Here is a 13491-nt window from a genome sequence, read left to right on the forward strand (position 1 = left end):
ACAGAGCAGAGTTACCTTGAACATGGAAGCTGATAATTAGCTGTTAAACAAGGGTTCAGACAGATGCACTAAAAAATACTAAAATAGTTCTAATTCAGCAATATAGCAATACAGGTCCTTTATCTTGGCCTCCTTCAGACTTTACATACATCACTTAGCAGCCTTCATAACAGGGGTCTCCTGGAACTTGCTCCCATACTGTGGCCTGTAGGCACTAGGTTTTCAAATACTATTTTATTTGGGGGTTTCTTAAAACTTACACCTCCCTTCCACCCACCCACCCCAATCCCAGGTAACCAGCAAACCAGCAAGCCAGCAAGAGCAGCAAGCTGTCTGCCTCTGACTCCTCTAAGCTGGCTTCCCTTTTTCCCTTGGTCTATCATATTTATACTCCTCAGAGTCCTCAGAACTAATTCTGACCTTTCTCTCTCTGGGCTATCATAATTATAAACCTCAAAGTCTTCAGAATTCAACAAATGCCAGCTGGCAAGGAGCCCTCTCAGAGCCCTCATGAGGCAAAAAGCCTGCTGCTGTGGACAAACTGAATCAGTCACACCTGGAATTGACACAAAAACATGTTTCCATCCAAAACAGTGGCCTATGTTGGTCTAGTGGTTAATATTTAAATATCACCCAGTCTATGTAAAACAATGTTTATTGAGCAACAAACTGAGATGGCATGTTTTCTCAGGATCATTTTAAGACCCAAGTAATCAGAACATCACAAAAGCAGGGAATGTTCTGTGAATCAGGGTTGTCTGTGGAATAGTTTAAGTACACAGTCACTTTTTAGTTGGTTTTTGGCACAAATAGCATAGCTTCCTCCTTTCTTGCATGAGTGTGAAATAGGCCCTTATTTCTGGATAAAGTTAGAAGAGTCAGACCAAATCTTCGATCTTCTCCAGGGAAGCTGTCTTCTCACAAATCCAAGAAATTTCAGCACTACAGCGAGAAATGTAAATATTCCCTCTTTCAAAGTAAGCACACCCTTTGGATCCATTGAACTTGGCATGTTCCTTATCACTAAATCTGAAAAGCAATTGATTTAAAAATCATTAAAATTGTTATATATGAAAGTTAAGGAGAATTTAGTTTTCTCAGTTACCCTTAGAGGAAAAACCTTATGCTTTTGTGAGACTGCTTCCTCTACAAAGTATCAGGAATGATAATGCCAGCACATCTGAGTTCTTTATTTCAGGTTAATCGAGATCCCAGGTAAAACATTTCTTTAAGAAGAATATATTTAGGGGGCTGGAGAGATGGTTCAGAGGTTAAGAACATTGACTGTTCTTCCAAAGGTCCTGAGTTCAATTCCCAGAAACCACAGGTGGCTTATAACCATCTATGATGATATCTGGTGCTCTCTTCTGGCCTGCAGGCAGAATTCTGTATAAATAATAAATCTTAAAAAATTAGAAGAAGAAGAGGAAGAAGAAGAAGAAGAAGAAGAAGAAGAAGAAGAAGAAGAAGAAGAAGAAGAAGAAATTTAACTCTGAATGACATGCTAGTACAATAGTGTCACAAAAGTTGTGTGAATAACCAACCATTATCTTATTGGATTTAAGGCCTACTCCATGAGAGGGAACCCATGCCTGACACTGCTCACATTTTTTATTGGCCTGTTTGCTTTCTAAAGAGAGAGAAAAAGAGAATGTGACGTTGGATGAGTGGGGATGTGGGGGAGGATCTTGAAGAGGATGAGAGAAAAGAAGCCATGATAAGAATATACTATATAAAATTCAATTAAGTTAGAGCCAGGCATGGTGGCATGAGCTGTAATCCCAGTACTCAGGGAGGCAAAGGCAGGTGGATGTCTGTGAATTTGAGTCCAGCCTCATCTATAAAGCAAGTCTAGAACAGCCAAGGCTACACAGGGAAACCTGTCTTGAAAACAACCAAAAAAATCAACTAAATAAAAAGAATATTTGAGTTCTGGCTCAGGAATTATTACTCCTGCTTGTAATATGGGACTGCACTAATGAAATTTGCCCAGTGCAGATTACATTAGAGCTGATAGATCTTTTTTTTAATAGTTCAATTTTTAGTACAAAAACTAGAAAATAAAGTCATACTATGCAAAAAAGTTATTTCATTTTACTATGAAAAAAATGTAATTATATATGCTTTCATATATACTGGAGAAAAAAGAGTCTGAGAGAGGAAATGATGTGCTCAGGCAATGAGAAAATCGTGTCCAGCTTTTGGGCTCAACTTTAATGATAACCCTTAAACATTGTCCTTAAAAAATTATGTATGCCCAACCTAATTCTGTGTTACACTCACTGCCTTTATCGAGGGATGCACTCTGGGATGCCATGTTACTTTATTCGTCAGAGAAAAGCCTGTTAAATATTACTACTTGAATGTATCTTAGTCAGAAAGAACGTATTCAGGACCCATGGAAGAAAGACACTGTATAAGCCTGAAGCACAGTCTCTCTAAGCTGGGTGTAGGGAGCTGGGGTATCTGACAGCTGCATGACCTAGGGTCATCATGCACAGGCTCTGAACCTGAACTGTGGGCTGTTTCCTCCACATGTTCACAGGAGCCAGCAGATGAGGCAAAACTGACTAGTATTTATATGGAAGAGGGGATATGTGTATTCTAACCCAGAAACTGGGCTGTATTTCCATGGTGCAGTGGTCCTACTCCGGGAAGGTCTCTCTCTAACATCCCTCCTCTTCTGGGGTCAACTGTGAACACTCCCCGCCCCCAAGTTATTCCACTTTTTAAAAAAGTAGCTGTCGTTTTTGTCTGTGTTGTTTTGAGTGAGCCTTCTGCCATCATTACTAGTGTGAAAATAGACTAACAAAATATGGCTAGCAAGGATGGTAAGAGCCTGGGAGATATATATTTAAATAGAAAAAGTTCTGGAAAAATCTTTGGAAAATGGATATTTAGGGAGAAAAAGAATAGACATATCATTATTTGGTGAGCCAAAGATGAATCCCAGCAGCTTTGAACAAAAATGAAATGATTATAATTCAGTTTAGGAAATGTTGATGACATATATTAAAAAGTAAAACAGAGTGAGTTGGATCAGTGAGTACTTGTAGGATGGATGAAGAAAGATACTAGTGATATCAACCCTCATTTAGTGTAAAAATTATAGATTTTAAAAAATGGGGAACAGACCTAAACAGAATTCTCAAAGAGGAATGTCAAATGGCGGAGAAACACTTAAAAAAATGTTCAACATCCTTAGCTATCAGGGAAATACAAATCAAAATGACTCTGAGATTCCACCTCACACCCATCAGAATAGCCAAGATAAAAAATTCAAGTAGCAAAACATGCTGGAGAGAATGTGGAAAAGGATACCCTTCCCCATTGCTGGAGGTAATGTAAACTTATACAACCACTTTGGAAATTAATCTGGTGCTTTCTCAGAAAGCTGGGAATAGTGCTACCTCAAGATCCTACTATTCTACTCCTGGGCATATATTCAAAAGATGCTCAACCATACAACAAGGACATTTGCTCAACTATGTTCATAGCGGTTTTATTCGTAATAAGCCAGAATCTGGAAACAACATAGATGTCCCTCAACCAAAGAATGGATACAGAAATTGTGGTACATTTATATAATGGAATAGTATTCAGCTATTAAAAACAAGGAAATCATGAAATTCACAGGCAAATAGATGGAACTAGAGAAGATCATCCTGAGTGAGGCAATCCAGAAAAAGAAAGACATGCATGGTATATATTCACTTATAAGTGGATATTAGACATATAATAGACATATATAGACATATCTATAGACCTTAAGAAGCTAAACAACAAGGAGGCCCCTAGGGAAGATGCTCCATTCTCATTCAGAAGGGAAAACAGGATAAGCACTGGAAGCAGTAGAAGTGAGGGAACAGGATGGGAGCCTACCATAGATGTCCTCTGAAAGACTCCACCAACCAGGGGATCAAAGCAGATGCAGAGACTCACAGCCAAAACCCAGAATTTCTAAAACAACCCTGTACAATAAAAGATATTCTGGAGGTATATCCATCCCTGATCTCAAGCTGTTCAGAGCAACAGTAATAAAAACGGAATGTTGTAAAGTGTGTCTAAACTTAAGAAAATGTACTTTAAAATAGAAATGTTATCTTGTAATCACGAAAGAATGTTACCAGAGGAAAGTAGCTCTACTAGTATTTTACTTTTTCTTTAACAGAATACTCAGCAACTAAATACTTAACCCACTTGTAGTTAACTCAGATCTAGATCCTTGTTGTTAATCGTGTATGTCCATATTTTCATTGTTGTTAATAAGCATAACTCTTTTCCAAAAAACCTTCAATGTGTTTGTTAATATATAAATCAAATTATTTAAATAAATGCTTTTGTTTTCTCTCAAAAAAAATAAAATAAAAACGGAATGGTAATGTCATTGAAACAGACTGGTGGATTAATGGAATCAAATTGAAGACCCAGAAATAATCCCACAAACCTAACAAATACTTGATTTTTTACAAAGAAGCCAAAACCATACAATAGAAAAAAAGACAGCATCTTCAACAAATGGTGCTGGTCTAACTGGATGTCTACATGTAGAAAAATGTAAATAGATCCATATGTATCACCCTTCACAAAACTAAAGTCCAAGTGGATCAGAGACAACAACATAAAACCAGACACACTAAATTTGTTCAAGAAAAAGTGGGGAAGAGCCATGGACTCATTGGCACAGGAGACAACTTCCTAAATAGAATACCAACAGCACAGGCTCTAAGATCAACAATCAATAAACGGGACCTCATGGAACTGAAAAGCTTCTGTAAAGCAAAGGACACCATCAACAGGACAAAACAACTGCCTACAGACTGGGAAAAGATCTTCACCCACCCTACATTGGACAGAGGGTTAATATCCAGAATATATAAAGAAGACTTTCAAAGACACAAAAGATTTGTTTTGTTATAGCTTTAAGTAAGTGCAAAACTTCATTTTCCCAAACTGTACAGATTTGAGGTGTACTTTCAACACTGTAATTGAGACTACGCCGCTACAGATTTTGCTTAGGACGTTTGCCATATGATAGAATCAGTAGGCCTGCTGACTTACCTTCTGTGAGAAAATGGCCGACAATTACTTACTATGAGCAAATATGGTTGAATATGTGTTTTCATGACAAACACCACACATGAAGGTTGAAAGGATGGAAAATGAAATAGCTGAGTGGATGAACAGGTGACCTAAAATGCTCAGCCTTGATATGATCACATTTGAGCTGGACAATCTTAGACTAACCACAGAATATCTCTGTGATAATATTTTTGATTATGCTGTGGGAATATGGAAGTGCATCCTTCAAAGGCTTATATTTACAAAGTACTTCGAACATACAGTTAATATGTATGTTAATAAGGAATTAATATGTATCCTTAATAAGGAAAACAACCAAGAGGCACATGAAGTTCAGTGCATTGGCCATGTGGTGTCTGCAGGGAACTTTATATGAATGCTTCATTGATGGGATTCCACAGTGGCAAGGCCCTTGAAAACCCTTTCTCCAAGGGACAAGATCCCTAGAGACCATGTCCTACTTGGCAAGGACCTGTGGTGAATTTTGTTGGCTTCTATGCTTGCTCCCTAGATTGCATGCACTACAAGCGCTCCTTGCTTTCGCAATGCTGTTTATACTCATAATAATATTTAGTTTCACTTTGTCAGTCACAGGCAAAGTGAGAATCGAGCTGGCTGAAAGTCCTGGGGATGGTTCTGTGTTTTTCTCAATATTCTTTTGAGGGGTAAAACGCTCATTTCCTCTCTATTGATCTCTATCGATCTTTCGGATGTGACCATTAATCCTGGGTCTCTTGGGACATGTAATCATGTCCCTAGAGAAGTAGCTGCAGTCACACTGAGTAAGCCTGTGCGAGTTGTGGAGAGCAATGGGTCCTGCTTGCGTAACTGTTTTGAGGAAGCTTCGTCTGATCAACAGAGACTTAAAAAAAATGGGGAAGACATAGAAATTGGGGAAGTTATGTCTGATCAGCAGAGATTTAAAAAATGGGGAAGCTGTTTTTGATTAATAGAGACTTTTAAGAAGTGGTTCTTAGAAAGATGGTATCAGAAATTGATAAGTGCATATCAGGAAAGGTTGCTTGGTACTATGGACACGTCTCTGTCTACAATTTAAAGAGTACTGTTATAGAGAGATGCTATTTGATGAATGGACTTATACCCACAAATGTCTTTCACCTTGCATAACTATGGAATTACATGTGGCTGCCAACTGGTTCTGTGCTCATGTCCACGGAATATGCCTAGCTAGACTATTTTTTTTTTTTCCTTACTGAAATTGTGCTTTGTAGTGCAAAATATGTTTGGGGTAATTGACCGAGCAGGAAGAGAGAAGGAGGAAGGGAAACTGTTGTTTTTTTTTTTTTTTTTTTTTTTTGTAATGAGGGGCTTATGTGGTGCTGATGTTATGATTTCTTTAAATAAAATAACCACGGTTATTAATCACTGCTCAGGTGAACAGGATTGTGGTTGTATAAAGCTTGAGCTGTTTGGGACCACTTGCTTGAAAGTCAACAGGCAGTCAGTGTCGCCATTTTACTCCCTGACCCTTCCCAGCCTCAGGACCTGTACCTGTAGCTGGATCTGGCCCCCAGCAGTGCATTGCTCTGAATTTGCAAATAGATGGAATTACTTACCAGTGTCAATGTCTATTCCATGCAAAAGCTCTCTCTCTCTCTCTCCTTTTAAACAGTGTACTTCTTTTTCATATCTGTGTTTCTAATTCTTTCAACCTACATCAATTTTCTCAGAGTTCTACGGAAAGCTTGATCTTTCACTCCCCACAGTTAGATACTTACAGGGTTGGACAGGGAAATGAGCCATCCTCCCACAGCCAGTTTCTGCCAGCAGAGTTCCAGGACAATCCCAGCCAAAAGAAAGAAAATGTGAGTGATGGCTGTGATTCAAGGAAATCCTGGGGGGAGGGAGAAAGAACAAGTGAGAGGCCCATGTGCCCATTTGCAGAGGAAAGATTAAATCACTAAATTCATCTGATGGTTGAGGATATAACTCAGAGGTAAATTCCTTTCTTAGCATGTGCCGGGTCTTGGGTTCCATGCTCAGTTCCTTAATTCACTTACTAGCTCTCCCTCAAAACCTACACATTTCCTATCATGACACAGGAACATCACACATTCACTTTTCATCGTGTGGTCAATTTCTGTAGCTGCTGGAAGAGAGTCAACCGTACCCTTTCTTTGATGCTGTCAATCTTCACCAGAGTGGCATTTTTCTTTATACAGTCCTTTCTGCTGTCACTCCAGGATTTCTCTTCATTGATTGTGAAATGATAGCAACTGTTTCCATGCCACTGCCATGTCTTGGGACAAGGATTGCATTTATGGTCTGCAAAGGAAATTATATTCAAAAGTACTAAGTGTGTGGAGTGACTGGAGCAGCCTTTGGGAACTAAGTTATGTACACAAACCACAGACAGGAGCACAAACACCCTGAAACATACTGTGCCAGGACCCTGTGGAAGCAGTGTAACTGAGTTGGGGTTGGACCATGGGGATTTTCTTTACAGGTCCAGCCTTTTAGTATTCTTAGCCAGAGGACTGAGAAATAATACATGAGAGGTTAAAGTATTCCTGCTGATAGCATTTGGAAATGGTTACAAAATTCTCCCATGTTTTCCAAAATATTCAAGAAACGTCTGTAATTCCTTGTCCTCTGTACATTTAGGGTAGCATGGTCAAGGGATTGTTGAAAGACCTAACTCCTAGGTGCTGCCTGTGGGGACTTTGATCAGGGTGACAGCTTTGATCTGGCTTTTTCGCAGATGTAAATCAAATTACCGGAAGTGTGGATGAGGAATTCCTTGCAGAGCTTGATAGCCATCTGCCTCTGCCTCTCCAGGAGGGCTGAGATCTGGGACTGGAGAGATTCCTCTGTGAGACCCTTCCTGGAGCTGTTCAGTGGTTCAGACAGGTTGTCTTGCTGTGGATGGATGATTTTCTGAAGTTGACTCAACTTCTCTGAATCTGAATTAATATCATTAGACATCTGTAAAACTGCAAGACACAAGACAAGTGCAAGTGACCCGCCACTCTGGGAAGGCTGCAAGGCTGACTCAAGAGTGTGGTCCTCTGGCAACCAGGGATCCTGTCTCTCCCTCCTTCTCCTCTTCCTCCTCTTCCTCCTTCCTCTTCTCCCTCCCTTTTTTCTTTTTTTCTCTTACTTTCCTTTTTCTTTCCTCCCTTTATTTATTTCTTCCCCCTTCCTTTTCCCCTCTCTTTCTTTCTCTTTCCTTCCCTTCTTTCTCTCTCCTCTCCCTCCCTCATAAATGAAGTGCTCCTGCTTACACTCCCTCCTCTCTCTTCTCTTGTCTTGTCTTTCTTTCGTCCTTGACATTTATGTCAATAATCCCAGACTGGTCTTGGATCTTAGACCATTCTAACCATTTCTAGTTGTGGATCCATGCATCTACTTAAAAACATCTTTATTTTCATTAAGCTCTTCCACTGAGCCATTAGCACAGTGCATAGTGCATGTAACAACTTCTGCAGCAAAAACAAATTACCATGCATTTACTGATGAGTCAACACCACTCCACTTTAATTTGTATTGGGGTGTGCATCTTTTGGAAGATAAACCACTTATTCTCCTAACAGCACCTAGCGAATCTCTGTTGCTTCAACAGGAATATCAGTTTTATTTCCCAAAGAACAAGATAAATCATTAGTCAGTGTCTATATGTCCAAATCACAACTATCATTGACTTCTTTTATATAAGGAACTAAATGAATAGATCACAGCAGACATTAGTATCTGTGATGACTGATCTCTATCGTCACTGTGACAGGATTTAGAATCACCAGCAGACAAACCTCTGGATGTGCCTATGTGGCCATTTCCACATTTCGCTGAAATATGAAGACCCACCATGAATGTGGGCAGCTCCATCCCCTGGGCTGAGGACCTAACCAGAGAGTAAAGTAGGAAACCAGCAGGGCATGACATTCACCTCCTGCTGCTCTCTGACTGCCAGTCTCCGTGACTTCCCACCAGGAGGGACTGTAGTCCTTCTTAATTAAACCATGGACCAAAAGAAACCTTCCTTCTTTAACCTGCTTTGTTGGTGTTGAAGTTGTTGGCCACACCAACAAGAGACAGTAACTCACACAGCATCTTCCGAGAAACTCTTTTGACTACAAGTCTCCTGAGGGTAAGTGCTGATCAAATCAATTCTCTTTACTCCACATACTTAACCATCGACATGGCTTTCCACTACCGCATGCCCCACCCAGGCCACCAGCAGCCGCACCACGAATGAGAGAGTATCCTCTCAGATTCTGCCAGGGAGTGGCTTCCACTGTAACAACACATGGATCGCTCCTTTCTGGCCGGCAGGTGTGACGTAACTCCCACCCTTCTCTTCCTCGTCTATGTGATTCTCCTCATTCACAAAAGTCACTCAGATACTTTCTCTACCCCAGGAAGGTCAAGGGTGAGCAGATTGAGCTAACCTTCTGCTAAGTTTCAAGGTAAATGAAGTTCCCTACCCTTCTGCAAATCCATCTCCCCATTGCTCTCCTGTTTTCCACTAACAATAACAAACGCGTGTGTCTGGTTAGAAAGGAGTTTGTCCGTTTTAACCAATAACTAAGAAAAGAAAGGCGGTTGTCCTCACGGTGTGATCTAGTTCCTCAAAAGACGAAAATGACTGTGGGACAGAATTCCTGTAGCAGTGAAATACGCCCGTTGTTAGTTTGCCGGGAGCGGATGGTGGAGAATAGAATGGATCCGGGATAACTGAAGTGATCAGAGAATTCCATGTGCTAGTTAGTGCCTTATCCCTCCTGGGTTCACATGCTACACAAGAGCTTTCTAATCGATTTTCTTTTGTTTAATACAAATGTACTTACACATAGTCCCCAAGGTCACTAGTCCCATTACCAGCACCAGGCAGATGGTCATCAGGCTCAAAGCAGCTCCTCGCCAAATCGGGGTTTGAGCTGGGTGTCCTGGATACCAACAACACATGAGCAAACAGAAACACAGCATGCAGTTACTTTCTGGAGCTTCTAGATATTAAATTTTTTCCTTGATTTCTTAACATCACTGTTTAGAAAATTCCTAATATGAAGCATTTTGAGGTCCCTTCTTCAGCTCTCTGTTTTCCCACCTTCCTCTCAAGAGTGAAATTTTCTTAATCGGGTTTTTGTTTGTCTGTTTTACATCAGTCTCTATCTTTCTCCTTCAAGTCCACTGATTTCATGACTGAGGTGTGGAGATGAGTTCTCTGGAATAGTGTGGACAATAGGAGAGACCCTGAGCTTTAAGACACAAATCTCCAAAAGGAGATGGCTCTATCTTACTTTACAAAGTTAGATTATACTTTTAAAGGCAATGCTATCCTGATAGAATAATCTTATGTCATTATTTATCCTGTTTTCTGTATGATAAATAGCAAATTAATTCTGGATGAAAATGTATTGTCTCACCTGTGAATAGCCTAGAGAACCAGCAGGGAATTCTTGGACTATGTTTGTCATTAAAAAAAAAAAAATCTGTCACTTTCCTCTTCCTTTATTCCCACAATGAGTACAGTAGCATTGGTAGGATAGTCAGACAACCCCTTTTCTCAAAGGTTAGGTTTGAGTGAGAATTACAAGACATAACAAAATAGATATGCGTAATCACCTCACCTTTAATAAACACTGCAAATTTGTGCTCATTACTGTGTTCTGTATCTTCCCCTAACACACACACACACACACACACAGAGAGAGAGAGAGAGAGAGAGAGAGAGAGAGAGAGAAGCAAATCCAGGGAGCAGAAGAAAGCAATTATATGGTATGGTTCAGGATAACCACTGGAACTGTGACGCAACATTTGGAAATGAAGGAGAGAGTCTTATACATAGAATTAATGTCTGGCCCTAGAACTTGACATTTCTTCCAGGCGGACATAAAGGAATGAGCTGACACTGAAAGGCTGACTCGGTCACACACTTATATAAATGTGGACAAACTTCCTAGCTCCTTAGAGACTCAGTGTTTCCATGTACATAACTACAAAAACGGTGATATCACGTACTTTATAACTACATTTCAATAAAGATAAATATTGATAAATGCTCTGAATTATACTTAGGGTTCCAATGATCTTAAGTTAAAAACAGCATAAGAAAAAACCCAGCTCATGTTCGTTTCAGAATTAACTATACTCGACTCTTTCCCTTCAGCTAGTTATGTCACATATCAGCAAAGTTCCCTACACTTATTTTAGAACCCTTTTTGGCTTTTGCAAGAACATCTCTCTAGCATTGTGAGCAAGGCATAAGAATCGAGGATGATCATAAATAGAAATCTCTCACTCCCAGACCCAATATCTGACATATCCATTAACCTTTTCTTCCACAGTGAAGAGCTTCGTGACACAATTCACACTGGTTTTGAAAGTCCCAGGACTGTTTGTCTCTATTTTGGGGATTTTATTGCACACATCCTCCTTCCCTTCAGTGTCAACGCCTGCATCTCAAAGCACTTAACACCGGTCATTTCCAAGGTGACAGCATGCTTTCTCTGAGCTCTTACCTTCTTTTCTTAGGTTATTGCCATCCTGATTGCTTCTCACTCTTGCCGAATCCTGAAGCATTAGCGTTGCATAGGTCACTTCATCAGACATCGTAGGAGAAAGTGATTCTATAAATTAATGTTGCAATATCTTCAGGCCCAGTTCGGGCAGTTACTTTTCAAGGCCAGGAGCTTTTTACCCAGACAGATAATTGACACAAGACACTCCCTGCTGCTCCATTGGAAGGACACAATGAAAGTCAATTTCTCTGTCGTGAAAGTGAGAGAAATCAGAAACTCTCCTTAGGAATTAGAATGCTGCCAGCTTCTAACTGTACTCCATTGTTCCCTGTTTCAGAGGCAAGATGGTGTGTTTGTAGGCAAGCAGAATTTAAGACTTCATGTTGGAATTCCCATGATCCTTAGGGAACTCTGAATGTTTGGAGAATGAATAGACAATCCACATTTCTTCTCTGCATGTGTGTAAAGCTATTTAATCCTACACTACATCTAGATACCAAACAGAGTCAGATAGGAAGAGCTGTGTTACATATGCCTGGATAGTGCAATAAAAAGTGTATTTGTGTGTGTTTGTGTGTGTGTGTGTGTGTGTGTGTGTGTGTGATGGAGAGAGATACATGCACACAAAGACAAAGACCTGGCAATGGAGTGGTGTTGAATTATGGGAAAGAAGTTACAGGATGCTTAAATTGGGTATTGGAAGGAGTCTCCTCCTTGCTGGTGTGGTCAAGTGAAAATCCAGCACAGACTTTTTAATACTCTCAATACTTACCATACTGCATACTGAGAGAGTGATAGAAAGCAGGCAGACTGAGGCAAAGGTATGCTGGCATTTCTAATTTGTTTGGTTTCATTGAGCTTGAGGAAAAATCACAGTCACTGTCCTGCAGGACAGCCAAAACTCTTACGAAAGCCACACTATCTTTTTTTTAATTTTTTTATTTAACTTTTATTAATTACACTTTATTCCTTTTGTATCCCCCCATAAGCCCCTCCCTCCTCCCCTCCCGTCCCCACCCTCCCCCCCTTTCTGCATGCATGCCTCTCCCCAAGTCCACTGACAGGGGAGGTCCTCCTCTCCTTCTTTCTGATCTTTTTTTTTTTTTTTTTGTTCTTCTCAATGCAGTTTATTCAAGAACCTTGAACAATCATCTGACCCTGGGGAAAGCCAGCCCACAGCTTAAATAGCCTCTGGGTAACCAACTCCAGCGTGCCACGTGGGCAATGCAGATAGGTCCACATACACGGAAGCAAGCCAGATCCTTAGCATTAGCCAAATATGGAGTTGTTTGTGACAGAGAGCACTCACCATCGGGAAGGTGGAAGGCAGAAACCAGCTCTATCTCTCAGGCGCGGCATTACGCAGCTCTCTACAGTTCCCCCTTTTTGTTTTAGACGCATCAGGCAAGAGTAGAGGTCTGATCTCTGATATTAGAAATAAATTGGGACTTTGTACCGATGTTCATTTAGGTGTCATCCACCCAAAGAGCATCAGACCCGTCTGATACCTTTTTCTCAGAGGCGGGACCTGGGGCATCAACCCGCATGCAATCAGACATGCTCTTCTCTGGGTCGAAAGCGGCTGACCCTGAGTGCAGTGCTTAGCCTCGCATCCTGAGCATAACATTTTAGCTTTTTATGGTATCCAACCATGCTTGGGGAGACTGTCCTGCTTCAATGGCTGTAAAGGCCTGAATGATCATGGCTGCATTACGCTGTTGTGAGACTCTAATCTTGCATATACACCACAGGCAAACCAAGGAGACCAACACCAGAAGGCCTGCTAACGCTCCCATGCCCGCCCATTCCTTCAGATGATTCATGGTTGCAGCAATCCATGATGATAATCCTGTGGCTAGTCCTGTGTCCACTCTGGTAGAATTTGCCGTAACAATGGCCACTCTCAGCTGCTCCATCGTAGTATCGA

The 13491-nt window shown here is 40.7% G+C and overlaps 1 protein-coding gene across 2 annotated transcripts; it reads right to left on the bottom strand.

Moving 5' to 3' along the window:
• Window positions 1-440: 440 nt before the first annotated feature.
• Clec12b (C-type lectin domain family 12 member B) lies at window positions 441-11655 on the bottom strand. 2 transcript variants are annotated; one of them, XM_060383369.1, is made up of 6 exons: window positions 11565-11655; window positions 9891-9989; window positions 7821-8036; window positions 7214-7368; window positions 6822-6937; window positions 441-942 (listed from the first exon to the last, which is right to left on the bottom strand). In XM_060383369.1, the coding sequence occupies exons 1-6, from the start codon at window positions 11653-11655 to the stop codon at window positions 879-881; spliced, it is 741 nt and encodes a 246-aa protein (XP_060239352.1). In that variant the 3' UTR covers window positions 441-878. The 2 variants fall into 2 exon arrangements, with proteins under 2 accessions (XP_060239352.1, XP_021510956.2); XM_021655281.2 differs by having other exon boundaries at window positions 441-1029.
• Window positions 11656-13491: the final 1836 nt, after the last annotated feature.

This window comes from Meriones unguiculatus, chromosome 5 (assembly GCF_030254825.1).
Source record: "Meriones unguiculatus strain TT.TT164.6M chromosome 5, Bangor_MerUng_6.1, whole genome shotgun sequence".
Taxonomy (NCBI): Eukaryota; Metazoa; Chordata; class Mammalia; order Rodentia; family Muridae; genus Meriones; species Meriones unguiculatus.